Raw genomic sequence first — 17,439 nt, 5'->3', positions numbered from 1 at the left:
TTACTAATTTCCAATAGTCCTTTTCATTGCCAAAATTACTTCCTGTCTAAGTTAAATTCCTGTCAGCTACTACATTAACAAACATTGCAACAGGAAATACAAAAGGGTCCATTTAGAATGTTTGAAAAGGTCTATATACTGCATTTCTTCCATGTATCTTTAAGGAATTTGTAGCTCAGCAGCAGGAAAAAGTATATATGGTGTGGAATGAATGGACCCAGATCCTCTCGTTGACAGCTGCTGCGGCCAACAGCAGGCTTCGTCTCTGGGCTTCACAACTTTTTACCACTCAACTGGATAGCCTGGCAAACTTTGTCATTAATATGTTGTCTAGAAACTATGTGTCGAGATTTTTCAAATATCTTTATTTTACCACTTAATAATTATCCACGCCCTGGATACAGTTTAATCTGTAAAATTGAGATATGTGACAAAATAGCTTCTGTATTGAGGAAGATGAGGTATAGAAATGTTAATTTGGGGAATTTGTATTCATATATTATTCACACTTTAGGATTTTATAATGTGTTCTATGCTGCATTATCATACTTTTTATTGCAAATAATTATGGCTCCATTTAAAGGCAGGGACACACACATTTTACATTTGTAAGTGTGTCCTACTGTTAACATTTGTTATGTCCGGACACAACTCAGCAGTGTATTGAATTGTGTCATGTTAACGCATGTTAAAGCAGCTGTCCACATAAGCTCTGTACAGACGAATGCTCCAGCTACATCACACATATGTACTGTAACTGCAGAGCTAACTGAAAGTGTTAATCTTTTTTGCTCTACTTTACGCTCATGGAGGATTTGAATAGGCTGCTGAAGAGCTGCTGTGGTGACGCTTGCATGACATCACGTGGCAAAAAGAAAGAGATGAGAATGAGCATTAGCCCAGAACGTTTTATCCATATTGTATAGACAGAAGTTTAATTTAGAAGTTTTAGACTATTCATTTTATGAGTATTTATTTTCTTCTAGGCTACATTATCTGTAAACATACTCAAATTTAAGACTTTGATTACAGTGCAAATATAATACATTGTAAGAATCTGTTGGGTTACCAATAGTGAAGAAAACAAGGTCAATGTTTATCTCATCACTTTGTCTTTGGATCCAATTGAATAAGAGTATTCCCAAGAGCTTATTTGTCAGTACTTGCTGCCCTACAGTTGGTTTCCAATAGTGTTGGCTCTTGACTGGGGTTGAAAAACAGCAGCTGTTGATAGGCGTCCATCACTAAGGCAGGTTCCTTGAAAAGCCCAGTGCAGCAGATGATGAGCGAGGTGAAAATTAGCCCCCGCGAACCTTTGGTAAGCCGTCTCTGGTGCCCAGCGCGCAGCTTTCAACAGTCAGCGGGCATAATTCATCACTCACATACCTGCATACAGATACATACCGTACACACTGTACATAACATTTGGGATTTTAGCTGCAGTTTTGAAACATACCCTATCAACCCTTCCAGAAAATGTTCAAGTTATGTCCAAAAAATACATCAGCTCTTTACTGAAGCCACAGTATACAGTATACACTTACACTAATCACACTATAAAACACGTAGGATGCCTTTTTTTTATGTTGCAAGGCTATTTAATATTGATTAATATTTAATATAGTATTAAAAGAAAACCAAAAAGTTTCATGAATCAATTTATAACCATTGTTTTACCTGTATTTCAGCCTGATATATTTCGTGTCATTTGGGGATTTTCACGGAAATGTAAAATGCACAAAAAAGAATATATATAAATATTACATGCATTTATAAAGATCAAATAAGAAACTGAAAAACAAAAGCTCGTAGTATATAGTAAAAAAGTTAAAATTGTCTAGTGAAGAGTAAGATTAAAATACACATGACAAATTAGGCCTCATAAAGACGGGCTTTTGAGATGTGAGAATAAATAATTTTATGGTTGATTTGACGCTATATAAATAAACTGAATCACGGTCGACGAGGGCTGTTCCAGATTCTGAAGCCATGTTGTTTAAATTACATCCCCTCCACAGTAAAACCACTTCTTCCGTTCCAACAAACATGCGTGACTCTGCTGTTTTTTTATCAGCCATTTGTTCTTTTCTTCGTTGTCAGGGGAGCCAATTTAACAGGAGCCTGAACTCAGTGATGTGAAAGTCATATGCTTCATTGGTCGGTTATTGACAAAGAGTTTTATGGTACGAGTGGGAAAATATTTATAGGCTGCGGTACATGAGCTAATGTTGGTCGCTATAAACACACACCTGTCGAAGCAGAACAGGTGGGGTTTTACTGGCTTTAAATCCGTGTGTTGAACAGAGAGCACTCTCACAGATGCACACACACAACCGCACGCAATGATAATTTATGAGCTTATTTTTTATTTCGGTTTTATTTGTGAATGCTTATACATGACAATGAAAAGGTAAACACGCACATTTCAAAATTTATTTCGTGATCAAAATAAACAAAAATGACTACAATCTGTACGGAGCAACATACCACATACAAACATACCACATGCATGCTTGCACATACACAGCAGTCCTTAGTTTGGACTGCAGTTCACAGCAGCCCAGCTTGAGGTAACACAGTAGCTTCATGTGATAAGAGAACTCTAACAGAGATAAGCACAGGATTACAGCAAGCCGCAGTCAGGAGCACAGACCTTAAGACCCCCGGGTCACACCCCCAGGCAGCGGTGTAGCGTTTCAGACTGGTGAGAGATTGGTAAAGCGATCTGGGGGATCGGCGTGCGGGCGCCATGCGTAGGAACGTGGGGAGAACCTGTGAAACCAAACTGACTATCTCTAGTGGATCCTCCAACATGGATCCTGCTTTGTACAAATAAACAAACATGTCGTTAGGAGAGATTCCAGCTAATGTCAGTCAGCACGCTGTCAGTGAAAACAGGAAAGCACTCTGCAGTGTGAAAGGGTTGTTATCCTTTACACCATTTGGCCTTAGTTCAGTTGGTCACGGTGTTGAGAGTATTTTAGCAACAGAACATACTGTATGTCTGAACACGCGGTGGCAGGTATAGCCAATGTCTCTGTTGACTGCAGTGTATTAGTAGATTTATGGGAAAATACATTAAAGGGACAAAAAGTGCTGTATTTTTTTCCTGTTTTCTTTATGCTTCATTTAGAAGGACAACTGAAAAGTAAAATTTGGAAGTGTGATGAAGCCAACATTATACAGAAATGTTAATTACACAGGATATATTTCAACTAAAGTTAAACCTGCAGTAGGCAGAATGTTTTTGGTATCATTGGGCAAAATTTCCATAATAACCTTTCAGCATATTGTAAATCAAGTATTATGAGAGAAAACTAGACTTCTGCTCCTCCTCATGGCTCTGTTTTCAGGCTTTAAAAAATTTAGCTTGTGACGGGAGACTTTTGCCAATCACAGGTCATTTCTGAGAGAGAAAGCGTTCCTATTAGCTGTTCATTCAACGGAGGCAGCGGTCAATCACTCACAAATTCCGATCAAATGGACAATATTTTGTTACTGTAATGCCTATTTCTTTCCTCAAATGTTTTCAGAAACATCTTGTAGTGTACTGTTTAGCTGTAAAATAACAGGATATAGTGACCGTTTTATAAAAATAATTGTTTTAATCATATTTGCTCCAATTCTACCTACTGCTGCTTTAATGTTAACCTTAATGTTGATATGGCACAATGATTAACAAAAACATTTTAAAATGGCACTTCATAACAAAAACGGTTGCCGACCCCTGAGCTAAGGTGTTTTTTATTTTTTTTTTGTTATAGTTTTCTTTTTGTTGTTCCATATATTAAAAGTCCCATCTGCAAAATAGACTATTAAAGGAGGCCCCGTCAGTGTGCCTCCCTGTCCTGTGAGTAGGCAATGACGTGCATAACTCTGTGCTGGTTCGCAGTTAACAGGAACAGCTACCGTTCAAAGCCTGAGCCAACCTCGACTGTGATACCAGTGCTGCGGTCAAACTGTCTGAGCTTTCAGACATTAGTGCAGTGAGCAAGACTCTTGTTCTCTCTAATATTCCAAAGACATAAACAGCCTATTCCTGGATCTGTTTATTGAGCCCAACCTGCGCTGACCTTTAAGTGTTCTGGTGGTGGCACAGGGCTGTTGATAGAATTATCACTCTTATTACCTTAAGCTGTTGATGTCAGCTTGCTGGCCAGAAACCATTAAGTTGTACAATACGATACGATACAACTTTATTGTCAGTTTGCACTGAAATTCATTTTGCATCCATAGGCAGCTCAATTTGAGAAAAAGTACACATACAATAGATATACTGTTACCATAAACAAACAGACAAGTAAGACACATCAGACAAAAAACAAAACACATCACAATTAACCATACATAACACATTAAAAAATGACCTTCTCTCCTTTGTATTTACATCTCCTTAGCAGCACATTAATTAATATTAATATTTGTGAATAGAAATAACTGCCCAAAATGTTGAGTATCTGATTTGTAAAAGAGTTCTGTTAGCCAAAAGTACCCTTTAAAAAAAATATTGTTATGAACTAAGTTTCTGTGAGTCACAGTCAATCACATGTTAGTTATGGATTATATGTGATCAGTGCTTCATGTATGTTTTGAATACTGACACACCTCTGATTATGTTTCGACATGCAAGTGACTTTATACACTCTACACTTCACGGCTATTGGACCCAGTGTGAAGTGTATGTTAGTGTTGGGTTTTCCCTGAACAAAGCCCCTGTAAAAACCGAGACCCTGGCTGCTGGTCCGAGGTGGAATTAGGACCCCAGACTGTCCCACACATGGGACTGTCTGTCAGGTCTGTCAGCCAGAGAAGCAGGAAGAGGAGGAGGGGCAATGGAAAACTTGCAGTTGCAGCACAATGGTTGCAGAAATAAGACTCCGAGATATGACGCGCTGATTTACAACCGCTTTCCGCAGTGATGTTAGGGGGAACATGAGGTGTCAAACGGTATGTCTACTGGCTAGTTTGATGATGAATAAAGATAGACAGTTTAAATCAGTCAGTGGTACTTGCCTTTGCAATTTTTAAAGTTAGAAATGTAATACGTTTATTGCTCAGGAGAAGTAATGGGAAAGGTGAAACGACTACTAAAAGGGTGCACATGATGCATGATGGACGCTAGTCTTCTTCTCCACATGCCTCTGAACCACAGCATCCAGAGTCCCTGCTATGATGGAGCTAGTCCTTTAGATTATCTATGTTAGCATGTCTGTTCTCTAAATTCTGCTTCGGACAGAGATAGAGGTTGACAAACATGGTGGTTGTGAGTTTACAGAGGGGAAGATGCAGGTTAAGACAGAGATGTGAGGATAAATAGGGAGTGTGAAAAGATGGGGTGTAAAATATTTGAGCTGGGGAAAAAATGGATGAATAATAAGAAATATAAAAGAGAAAGAAAGGAAGACTAAAAACTGTTAACATTATCTGCCTTAAAATAAATCTATAAAAAGTTAATAATAATAATAAAAGCAATACATTGTCAGAAATTGTGATAATACAATATCTAAAACCAAAACAGACTAAATTAGTTTCACCATCTCTGTACTGTCTCTCTGCAGCCCGCTGTGTGTCTCCATGAAGAAAAATATGATTTACTCTATATACTATAATTTGCTCATTCACCCACTCTCCTTTAAGTTAAGAAAGCAATGCAGCTCGCTATAGTTGGCAGCCGAGAGGGATTTGTGTCAAATGTGTGAAATATCTGGGGCCAGTCAGCTGACAAGTCTCTAAATCCAGACAAATAAACTTTCATTATCGCCGCTCCACCGCTGCCAAGGAACTATTAATAGATGGAATGAGGTGGGTTGTATCCAGGAGGGAAAATGATATGACATCCTATGTTATAGTGTTACATTGATATTAGACAGACTAGTTTCCTACGGTATGATTGACTCTGATGTGCTACACATGGAAGTGCGTTTGTTTCTTTGCGTATCCAGTCGAGCATTAAGCCGAGCTTTACACAATTACTGGAAGCAGGAGGGGGAAACTGCTAGCCTAGCTGTCAAAAGTGAAAAAAAAAAAAACTTTTAAAACTCCCCAACTGTCGTAGTTACGTGTTATATCTCGTTTTAGTTACCCATGTAGAAATAGGAAAGGAGACGCTGTGGTTGGAGCAGTTAGCTTACACATTGCAACTAGATTCCTTGACAAATGATGGGTTCATTGCACGCAAGATCTCACAAGTCCTGTCTCTAAAGTTAACCACTGAACAAAACCAGATGACTAGCCCAGTATATACTGTTCATGTTGTTAATGTCACTGTAAGCAGGATGAAGTTATTTTGATTCTGGATTGGTGCAAGTTTGAATGTTTAAATGTTGACACACCGGTATGAAGATTCTTGAGTCAATTCAACAACAGTTATTTTCAGATGTCCAATAGTTGTTTTTTTTGCCATTGATCTGTGTGATACTTTAAAACAATATATTCATTGTTGTAACTGTTTTATTTGCAGCCATTTCCACCCAGAAAGGCCACAGCAGGGCGAGTCGTTCACATCTGCAACCTCCCCGAAGGCAGCTGCACAGAGAATGATGTCATCAACCTGGGACTACCCTTTGGCAAAGTCACCAACTACATCCTCATGCGCTCCACCCACCAGGTACAAGAACATGATTATTTAACCATTATTTGTTATTCATATAAATCAATAAATTCCTGTCCTGATGAGCTCCATAAAAGGTGTTGATCCTGTGAATATTTTCACATATTATCACCAGATAAACTATGTGCATTTTTATGATCATCAACCGCTTGTTTTTTCTGCTGCAGCTGTTATGTGATAGCATGCACTTTGTCATAACTTACTGGCTGTTTAACTACCAGTACATGACAGCTCACTCAGGTTCAAAGGTTTCAGTTATCAGAACTGAACTCCACATTAATATCACCCCCTATCATATTTAAAGCATTCATACTAAGATGTTGGTATTGGTTACAGGGACTGAGCGACTGTGGTTTACTGTGGTAATGAAATGTGATACCATGTCATGATAATTTTCAAAGATTCACATGAATCCAGTCTGACATCTGAGATGTGAAACATGCTTCTGCAGATGCAAGAGAAACCGTATAACTGTCAGAAGGGGATTATTGTTTATAGCAATTTTCTGTTCTCCCATCAGGCATTTCTGGAGATGGCGTATGTTGAAGCAGCCCAGGCCATGGTTCAATATTACCAACTCACTCCAGCTATGATTAACAGTCAGAAACTTCTCATACGAATGTCTAAGAGGTACAAGGAGCTGCAGCTCAAGGTAAGACCGAAGAACAAAGCGTACAGCAGGTTATAGGCTGCGTTAGCCAATCACTAAATGTGAATTTCTTTTCTGTATAGAAACCAGGTAAAGATCTTCAATTGATCATCCATGATATCGCCTCTCAGCGTGAAAGGGATGAGATGCAAGAACATGAACAGTAAGACAACTTTTCTCTCTACATTCCGTCCCAAATGCTTTTTTTTGTGTAGCGAAGTTCTTTGAGTCACTAATCGAGGAAAGCAAAATGGAAATTCATCGAGGTGAAAATGTCACAGATAATTACTATATGCTGATACATTGTTATATTTCTGATCTCTGAAATTACATCAGAAAGTGCAGCTTTAGGCCCCGTGTTTTTGCAGGTGGAATACCCGAGACGCCACTGCCTTTTTGTTGCCCGATCAGACAGAGATTTTTTTTCAGTTTTCTGCGTCCTTTTTTTAATTGTTGCTAGGCAACAACTGAATGAGTGCTAATGTTATATAGCTCCGGGTATCCAGCAAAAGTCACCTCAATGAGAAAAAAAATGCTAATGACGTCGGGTGCTTTCCTGCTCTGAGTTGAATTTTTTTCAAGTCGAGGCGTTCAGGGTGCTCCTGTAAAAACGCAAGGCGCTTCATTGAAAACAATTACAAAAAGCCACCCCAGGCTGCTCTGTGGTCTGTGTAATCAGGGCCATAGAGGATTTCTCCATGTAATCTACCTGTCATCTCCCTCCAGCTACATGCCAGAGAGAGCTCGCTCCCGCAGCCCTATCAGCCGCTCCCTGAGCCCTCATTCCCACAGCCCCAGTTTCACATCATGCAGCTCAGCACACAGCCCCCAGGGGGCTTCATGCAGGGGTCCGGAGAGAGGCAGCAATGGCCAGGGCCCCCGTCGGGGCTCTTGGGATTGGTCATCACACTCAAGAAGGGGTGAGGACGAAAGGGAGAGGGGTGACCTGTGGAAGAATGGGAGCAGTGTGGATGACGATCGGCCAAATGGACGGGCAGCTGACCGTCGGAAGGCTTACCAGAAACCCTTGGATCATATCAGCTCGAGATCTGCAGATGAACGAGGAGGAGGAGGAGGAGGTGAAGGGATGAGGGGCAACAGAGACTGGCACCCACGAGGCAGCCCTCAAGGCATGTCCTTCAACTCTTACAGGAACATGGAGGACGACTTCTACATGAAGGAACAAATGTACAAGTCAGACAAGCCGCCCAGACCTCCACACCAAAGGCATGATACAAAGCCAAAGAGGAGGGATGGCGGCGACTACCACGGTAGACCGAGGCATTCTGAGTTTGAGATAACTGAGGAGCCACTTCGCAGGACACTAGACGATAAAAGGCAGGGTTCACCGGGCAGGGACAGGAGCAAAAAGACGAGCAAGAGGCAAATCACTGCAGAAAAACATGAGAAAGAAAATGCTACTGAAAATACTGTGAGTAACTTTTGTAAATATATATCATTTGTTGTTGTATGCCTGCTTTACGTTTTACATCCTTCTAGCTGCTAAGTCATTTCTTTTTCCAGGAGCGCCGGTCAAAAGAAAAATCTGTTTCACCTCAGCAAAGCAATGTGCCTAAAGAGTCTACTGAATGTAGTAAAGAAAGAGAGACTGTGAGTAAGCATTGTGATCTTTATTAAACATTCAAACTCACTGGCACTTATTTGACCCCACAGGTTAACTGTAAACATGTGTACACCCTCTTTAAAGGGATAGTTTGGGTGTTATGAAGTGAAGTTATATGAGGTACTTATCCATAGTCAGTGTATTACCTACAGTAGATGGCGGTCGGCACGCCCCCAGTTTGGATTACATTACTTTGCTCCAGTTTACTACAGTAAAGTAGTAGTACTACTGTCTGTTTATGTAGACACTGGACTGGGGGCGTGCCGACCGTCATCTACTGTCAGTAATACACTGACTATGGATAAGTACCTCATACAACCCCACTTAAAAGCACTATCCCTTTTAAAGCTGCAGGTTACCAATACTGTTGTTGGACAATAGTATTAACAGCTCTTCTCTTGATCAATTTTCTAAGGTGAAGCAGTGGGAAAGTGGAGATGACACTGATGAAGAGTGTTGGTATCCTAAGAACATGGAGGAACTGGTCACCGTAGATGAAGTGGGAGGAGAAGATGATTCCATAATAGAGCCAGACCTTTCTGAGCTGGAAGAGTATGTATCCTGCCCCAAACAGTCTGCAGAGAAAGAAGCAGCAGAGGAGCATATATTACCACCTACCTCCTCCTCCTCAGCGCTGCAGGAGAAATCTGATGAGAAGTCTAACCTGGAAAAGTTGGGTGAGGATGCTGGAGACCAGGCAGAAATGTCTGTAAATGAGAAACCAGGGAATGTTTTCACTGCAACCGGTCCTGAAGACCAGACACTCAGTCCAGCAGCTCCTGAGCTACCAATCACTAACCTTAGCAACTTCCCCAGTGAGGAGTTCAAGGCTGCACTGGAGGACACATGTTTAGAGGATAAAGTAACCAAAAGTGGGCCATCAGATGAGCTAATGGAAAATCACATTCACGTATCAGAGGACAGCAAATCCCTGGAAGTAGGGCAGGTCACGGAAACAATCAATGATGGGGTTCAACACAAGGATGGCATTCTTAAAAAAGGTACTTTTCAAAACAGAAGTTTTCAGTGGAAATTCAGTGTTCAGTTACATGAAGCACCCTAAAGGAGAGGTTTCGATGTTTTTAAGTGTAATGTACAACTATAGAGTATATACATTGCCTGCAGGAATGATTGTTGCAAACAGCTATGTATTTTTTTTATTCCCAAAAGAAATATTTTCAGATATTTCCTGCAACTCTGTCATGTAATGTCCTAAACTTGTGTCAAAATACATATTATATGTGTGTGTGTATATACAGTATATGGGCTGTCAAAGTTAACCCGATAATTATGTGTTTTAATTTGTTTTAATGCCATTCATTTCTTTAACGCATTAACGCGACTGGCAATTTTTTGGTTATAGCGGGCTCAGTTTTAAAGCTAGAGTGAGGATATTGGTATCATATGAAACCAAAAAAACTTAGGAATCCATTGGTACCAACTATGTCATACTAGCTTGTCCCGAATGAGGCTAAATAACACTCCAAACTTAAGCTAAATTATAGCGAGAAAAAACTGGCATGGCCATTTTCAAAGGGGTCCCTTGACCTCTGACCTCAAGATATGTGAATGAAAGTGGGTTCTATGGGTACCCACGAGTCTCCCCTTTACAGACATGCCCACTTTATGATAACCACATGCAGTTTGGGGCAAGTCATAGTCAAGTCAGCACACTGACACACTGACAGCTGTTGTTGCCTGGCTTGAGTTTGCCATGTTGTGATTTGAGCATATTTTTTATGCTAAATGCAGTACCTGTGAGGGTTTCTGGACAATATTTGTCATTGTTTTGTGTCGTTAATGGACTTCCAATAATGAATATATACCAGTACATACATTTGAAAAAAAAAAGCATATTTGTTGATAAGAGTATTAAATACTTGACAAATCTCCCTTTAAGGTACATTTTGAACAGATAAAACGTGCAATTAATTTGCGATTAATCGCGATTAACAGCCCTAATATATACATGTATATATATATATATTAGGGCTGTTAATCGATTAAAATATTGAATTGTGATTATCATGATTGTCCTTTTCTCATAATTTTTGTGCCTTTTACAGAGATTGAGGCGCCCTCGCCATCCCACGAGCAAGACAAAGCTCTCAGTGAACACAGCATCCCTTTGGGTAAGCATGACACGTTTTATTATCACTCTGATTATAACTTTAATGTTTTAAAATACACTGAAAACGAGACCTATACGCACTATATTTGAGATCCTTGATGATGGCAGCAATTATCAGGTTATGTAAAAACTGTGTCAGATTTCTCTGGCTGAATTAAACCCAGTCCGAGAGTCCTTTAACTGCTCTATATTTAATCGTTGTCACAGAGACAAGTTCATTGAGTCTTGAGCTTGTGGTTTTAGTCATAAAGATAAAGTGTTATCACGTACACCATTAGTAAGCGTACTGACAACCTGTTGCATTAGCACTCTAATTGACTGGAATTGCTTGGCCACTTGCTGACCTATTTCCGTGAGCAGGTTGTGAAATGCACCCCTGAGACATGGGTATTTATATTATCATTAGGGCTGGAATGACACAGCCTAGCACATGGCCAGCGTTGGGCCGGCTGCATGGAGAATTACATAAGCAGTGTAACAACAATAGACCACAGTACGGACACATGAGCGCGGTTATTTCTGATGTATGATTCCCCGAGAATGTGTGTGTGTGTGTGTGTGTGTGTGTGTGTGTGTGTGTCCAGAGCAAACTGTCCATTGATAGCATGGCCGAGACAAATTTAACACTGATGAGTCATCTGGTTGTTGTTGTTGCCGTTTTGTTCTGTTTTTTATTGCCAGATATGCGTTGTTGAAATGTACCTTGGTACTCACCTGAAAAGTGTGCTTTTAAAGGACTAAAATAACACCTTTTTTTGTAAAAGGGTATTCATCTTATCAGCAAAAAACATTAAGTAAGAAAATAGTGTGCCTAATAGGGTTGTTAGAGTAAACTAGAACTGAAACTAAAATTAAAATAAGCAGTTAAAAATATTTTTTGTAAAATGAAACTAAATAGAAATTATATCCTGAAACTATATTGCCTGAGTAAAAAAATAAAAAAAAATTAAAACAGACAAATTCATTTCAGTTTATTTTTTGTTTGCTATATCACTACGGTAAAAAAAGGAGACACCATGAAATTCCGTCAACGTTTGTGACATTGAACCTCAGAAATTGAACGGACTGGACATTCCAGGAGACGGTGCTATGCTGCGTTTGCTTCACTAAGGTAGCACGAAGATTAAACATTAAACATTATGGCCATTCCTACATTACACAGTTCTCCAACCATGTATTTTGTATATGTAGCTACATTATAGCTGGCTCCAACAAAAACAAACTAAAACTATTGTAAAACTAAAACTAAATATAAAAAAACTAAAACTAAACCTTTCTGAAAAACTGAAGCTAAACTAAAACTAGCAAATGCACTCTGAAAACTAAATAAAATTAAACAACAATGAAATCGAAATGTAAAAAAAATAAAACCTAAATTAAAAATGATTATACCCTCTTTAATTCATTCAAAATGTGAGAAAATAAGATTGTGATGTTTTTCTGGAAACTTTTCATGTGTATTTTAACATCCAATTCCATGGTTTTAGCCTTTAGATACGTTTTCTTGCTGTCTGTGTGTTCATATAGAGTTTCCTTTGAATTATATTTCATATCTAAAAACAATAAAACCCTTTAAATGTAAATTTAAAGGTTTTCATTTTGGCTTAATCTCTTTCAGTAATATGTTGTCCCTTTTTCATTCTAATAATTTAAATTAAAATAAACGTTTTATGTTGACTAGAATCAATCATATTGTCCCTGTTATGTATGTTGTGGTTGGAGTAGAAACGAGTTGCGTAATGAGGCTTTCACCCAGACCGGTTAAAAAATATTTTTTTAGCCTGCCATTGCCTTAGTTTCTCTATGTCGATTTGAATAAACTAGAATGCCAAAAAAAACAATAATACAGTAAATAAAAAGAGCAGGATATTTTAACTTTCAAAATTTGGATACAGTGAAAACAAATGTAATTTTAAAGCTAAGACAAATGGCAGCAACTGTGATGTATCTATCACTGTATTCCCCCATTGTGAGGACCCTCATCTGTCAAGTGCTGATTTCTGGGACTGATGTGTAATAGTTGTGTTCGCTGTCTAACAGGAGTGGAGTTCATCGTGCCGAGGACCGGCTTCTACTGTAAACTCTGCGGACTGTTCTACAACAGCGAGGAGATGGCGAAGACCACTCACTGCCGCAGCACCGTACACTACAGGAACCTACAGGTACACACTGCACGGTGACACACAGGTCCTCCAGGTGTTTCTGCAGACATGTATATACTGTATGTACATATACTGTACAACACGTTTGCATGTGCATTTCCTTTCACATCTTTTATGCTATCAAATGTAGTATCAAAAATTGTAATCTGTATGCTCGCGTACTCCACTGTACTGAGGGCACTGCTGTTGTTGTCCATAGTCAATGTGGTCTGGTAGCAAGATCACCACCTGTTGCTGGGTTGGTGACTTCACATACATTCAGCACATTCGTGTTACAGTATATTAAGTTTCTTTTCTGCCTTTCATCTTATTTTTGTCTTATTTTGGGGTTAAATCAAATTACTTAGATGTTAAATAAAAATGGCGTTTTCTAAACAGGACTGCAAAAGACAGTGAATATACTAATAAACTAATAATATTACTAATTGATGAACTTTTAAATCCTTTATCAAGGAAAAATGCTAAAACAAAAATTGCTGCGTTTAGATTATATGAGTTTAAATGAAACGTCTTTGGGCTTTGTACAATTTATTGGACAAAACAAAGCAATTTTAATACTTTCTTGTTGACATTTTATAGACTAAACAGTTCATTAAAAAAAGAATCAGCAGATTAATCAAAAAGAAAATGTACAAATGCAGTCAGATTGACACGCACACGTGATCAAACATACACATTGCATGTATGTAAACTTGTAACTGTATAAGGTTTCTGATTGTTGGCCACTCAGCATCGAGCCATCTTGCGTTTCTCTCGTCCCCGGCAGCACAGCTGAGGCCGGCTGGAGGAGGAGCGATTCAAACAGTTTTAAACAGTTGTGCTGTCTGTCAAAGCTCTCTGTGTTTGTGTTCTGGTGTTTAGTTTTTGTTGATCATAGATTTCTGTTTTTACTTTACTCACTCATCTACATAGTTTAACTTCAACACAGAGAAGTACAGTACATATTAGTTTCCAGATATTTGTAAGTTATTGTTTACAATATTATCAATTCAGCATCAGCTACTATTGAGCGAGGCTCCCATTCTCAGATGATATTTGAGTCGAGCTAAATGGATGTGGTTTTACCAACATTTCTTTTTGGGGGCTAGTGCTAATATTGGGACTAAAGCTGGTAATCGCTAATTTTGTATTCATATACATAATATCTTAATTTGAATGATTATAATTTGTCACTTCATAATTGTATTTGTGGAAAATCCTTTCAAAAAGCATTTTGACTATTGGTGCATGCACTTATGATCACTCAACTGACAAAAATGTTTAAGTAGCTTTAAAAAAATGTTTAGTACAATCCAACATGCGTGGAAAAAATTGGCCGGCTGGTTGTTTGACTACAATGCTGACATTTATCAAGATGCTGCTGTCTTGTCCTGACCTTTCTTGAAAAATAAATATTTAATCTCAGTGTAGCTGCCACAAATCATCCTTACAGAGGTCTTTAGTTTTGGTTGTAATTTGGAGAAAACACTTTACTTATTTTACTTAATCACACGATTGCCCATGATTAATCACGATTAATTGCAAATTAATCACACATTTTTATCTGTTCAAAATGTACCTTAAAGGGAGATTTGTCCAGTATTTAATACTCTTATCAACATGGGAGTGGACAAATATGCTTGCTTTATGCAAATGTATGTATATATTTATTATTGGAAATCAATTAACAACACAAAACAATGACACATATTGTCCAGAAGCCCTCACAGGTACTGCATTTAGCATTAAAAAAATGCTCAAACTGCAGCCCAACAGGCAACAACAGCTGTCAGTGTGTCAGTGTGCTGACTTGACTATGACTTGCCCAAACTGCATGTGATTATTATAAAGTGGGCATGTCTGTAAAGGGGAGACTCGTGGGTACCCATAGAACACATTTTCAGGTTAAGGGACCCCTTTGAAAATGGCCAGAACTGTTTTTCCTTGCTAAAATTTTGCATAACTTTTGGAGCGTTATTTAACCTCCTTCCCAATGGATTCTTTAAGTTTTTTTAATTTCATATGATGCCAGTATCTTCACTCTAGCTTTAAATCTGAGCCCGCTACAACTTCCAAAAGATCGATTGCGTTAATGAATTTTAAAAAATGAGTGGCGTTAACGCGTTATTGTGTTAAGTTTGACAGCCCTAATATACAGTATATAAAATATAGATATTAGATATATTTTGGATTGTAATTTTTTCTTTTCTTTTCTTCCACTCGTCCACAGAAGTACCTGTCCCATCTGGCAGAGGAGAGTATGTCGGGGGTACTTGCTGAACCCTCAGCTGCCCAGTGACACCAGCTTGACCTCTCACGACTCGTAAAGCAAACTCAGAAGAAAGATTTATGTATGTGTACTGTTGGTGCAAGGCTATGGATTACTACAGCATGGATTATGTGACACATGGAAGCTAGAGTATGTGGACAATTGCACTGGTTTTGATATTTTGGGAGAGGGAATGTTTGGAAGTCTTGAATACAATCCCAGTCATAAGTTTCTCAATGTTGTACATAGCTGAGGCTACAATATTTAATTGCAACTTCTTTTTTTGGGGTTTATCAATTTTCTTACAGTTTATTATTTCATTGGATTGTGTGTGATAAAATATATTTATTATTTTTATGCCTCCCCGTCCGTACGTCCCATTCTCGCGAACATGATATCTCAGGAACGCCTTGAGGGAATTTCTCCAAATTTGGCACAAACGTCCACCTGGACTCAAGGATGAACTGAATAGAATTTGGTAGTCAAAGGTCACTGTGACCTCAGAAAACACGTTTTTGGCCATAACTCAAAAATTTCATATGCTAATTATGACAATTTCACACAACTGTCTAACAGGATAAAATTACGTAGTGATGACATTTTGGACAGACATGGATGTAAACTGCAATGTGACTGTTAGGCGGAAGCATACAACGGCGAGGTGGTACTTCTAGTTTTGGAATGGAAATATATTTGCAACAATGTCTAATTACTGAGAAGACACATTTTTACAGTATGGGCTTATGTTGCAACAATGATATATTAACAGCTGCAAAATGACTTGAAATATGTGCCATGGAATGTTTTTACTCAGTTAAAAAACTGAGGCAGATTCTCAGGTTTGTTGTATTTAATAGATTTCAGTGTATAGCTTATTACACAACATTGCATTTTTATTTATATGTGGGTTTTTTTTGCTGTTTTTCTTTAATCTTGTGCCAGTTTGTGCACGACGATATCTGTCTGTCAGGTAAAAATGTAAATCATTTGGATTGATAATGATGCAACTATGAAAAAGTTATTTATTTTCTTGAAGTTTTATGTTGGATTGAATTAATAAAACAATCTCAGTCATATTTGCCGACATTTGTAATGCCTTAAATATTGAAGACCTTAAACTGGACCATGTGTTTAATTTATCAGAGTTAATCATGCAGTGTTTCCTGTTACAGTGATTTGTTCAGAGGGATTATCAAGCCAGACTCTGTTTTTGTATACTGTGAATACTGATCCTGTGACATCAACGATAGTGTTGCTTTCTTTGACAAACTTTTCATATGATTTTTGATGCAAACAAACGTGAATAAACATTTTAAACTTGTTTCAACTGGTATTTTTTTCCTCAAATGAACATTGTGTAGAGTCTAACATATTGTGTATGCTATGTGGTGAATAATGGTAATACAGTCATGACACAGACAGGGTACAGTACACGATACATCCATCCATCCATCCATCCATCCATCCATCCATTTTCTGTAAGTTACCAGTTTATGGTGGGACTTGAGAGGGAGTGTTGTAAAAGAGCTCCCCCAAGTGTTGAGGCAAAAAAACACATCTGTGCGCCAAAACTACATAGATGTTTAAATATTATTGTTTGTTTGGACATTTAATATTGATCCTGTCCAAAGGGATTGTATTTTTTATTAAAATCACTGTCATGCAGTCTGCTTGCTTACTCACACAGTAAGGTTACACAACATATTAAGTGAAGAATATGGTTAAGATAGATAGATAGATAGATAGATAGATAGATAGATAGGTTTTAGATAGACTTTACACTAGATAGAAAACACTGTATTTACAAATGAATGTGCATACCAACTACTTTACAACATATAGAAAACACTGTATTTACAAATCTCTATATAAATATACATATCAACTACTTTACAGTAGATAGAAAACACTGCATTTACAAATCTCTGTATAAATGTACATACCAACTACTTTACACTATATAGAACACACTGTATTTACAAATCTCTATATAAATGTACATATCAACTACTTTA

General features: G+C 38.2%; 1 protein-coding gene across 5 annotated transcripts in view; it reads left to right on the top strand.

Moving 5' to 3' along the window:
• The window catches only part of rbm20 (RNA binding motif protein 20), a 65,421-nt gene extending 48,675 nt beyond the window's left edge, over positions 1-16,746 (top strand). For 4 of the 5 annotated variants that reach the window (XM_037764722.1, XM_037764719.1, XM_037764721.1 and 1 more), the window contains 9 exons: positions 6,461-6,607; positions 7,131-7,262; positions 7,343-7,422; positions 7,986-8,691; positions 8,784-8,870; positions 9,299-9,884; positions 10,950-11,015; positions 13,055-13,176; positions 15,386-16,746. In XM_037764722.1, the coding sequence (XP_037620650.1) occupies positions 6,461-6,607; positions 7,131-7,262; positions 7,343-7,422; positions 7,986-8,691; positions 8,784-8,870; positions 9,299-9,884; positions 10,950-11,015; positions 13,055-13,176; positions 15,386-15,454 (1,995 nt within the window). In that variant the 3' untranslated portion in view covers positions 15,455-16,746. The remainder of the gene's footprint in view (positions 1-6,460; positions 6,608-7,130; positions 7,263-7,342; positions 7,423-7,985; positions 8,692-8,783; positions 8,871-9,298; positions 9,885-10,949; positions 11,016-13,054; positions 13,177-15,385) is intronic. The other variant, XM_037764724.1, reaches the window with a different exon arrangement.
• The last annotated feature ends 693 nt before the right edge of the window (positions 16,747-17,439 follow it).

Source organism: Sebastes umbrosus, chromosome 3, assembly GCF_015220745.1.
Source record: "Sebastes umbrosus isolate fSebUmb1 chromosome 3, fSebUmb1.pri, whole genome shotgun sequence".
Taxonomy (NCBI): domain Eukaryota; kingdom Metazoa; phylum Chordata; class Actinopteri; order Perciformes; family Sebastidae; genus Sebastes; species Sebastes umbrosus.
This window is presented reverse-complemented; position numbering and strand designations above follow the sequence as displayed.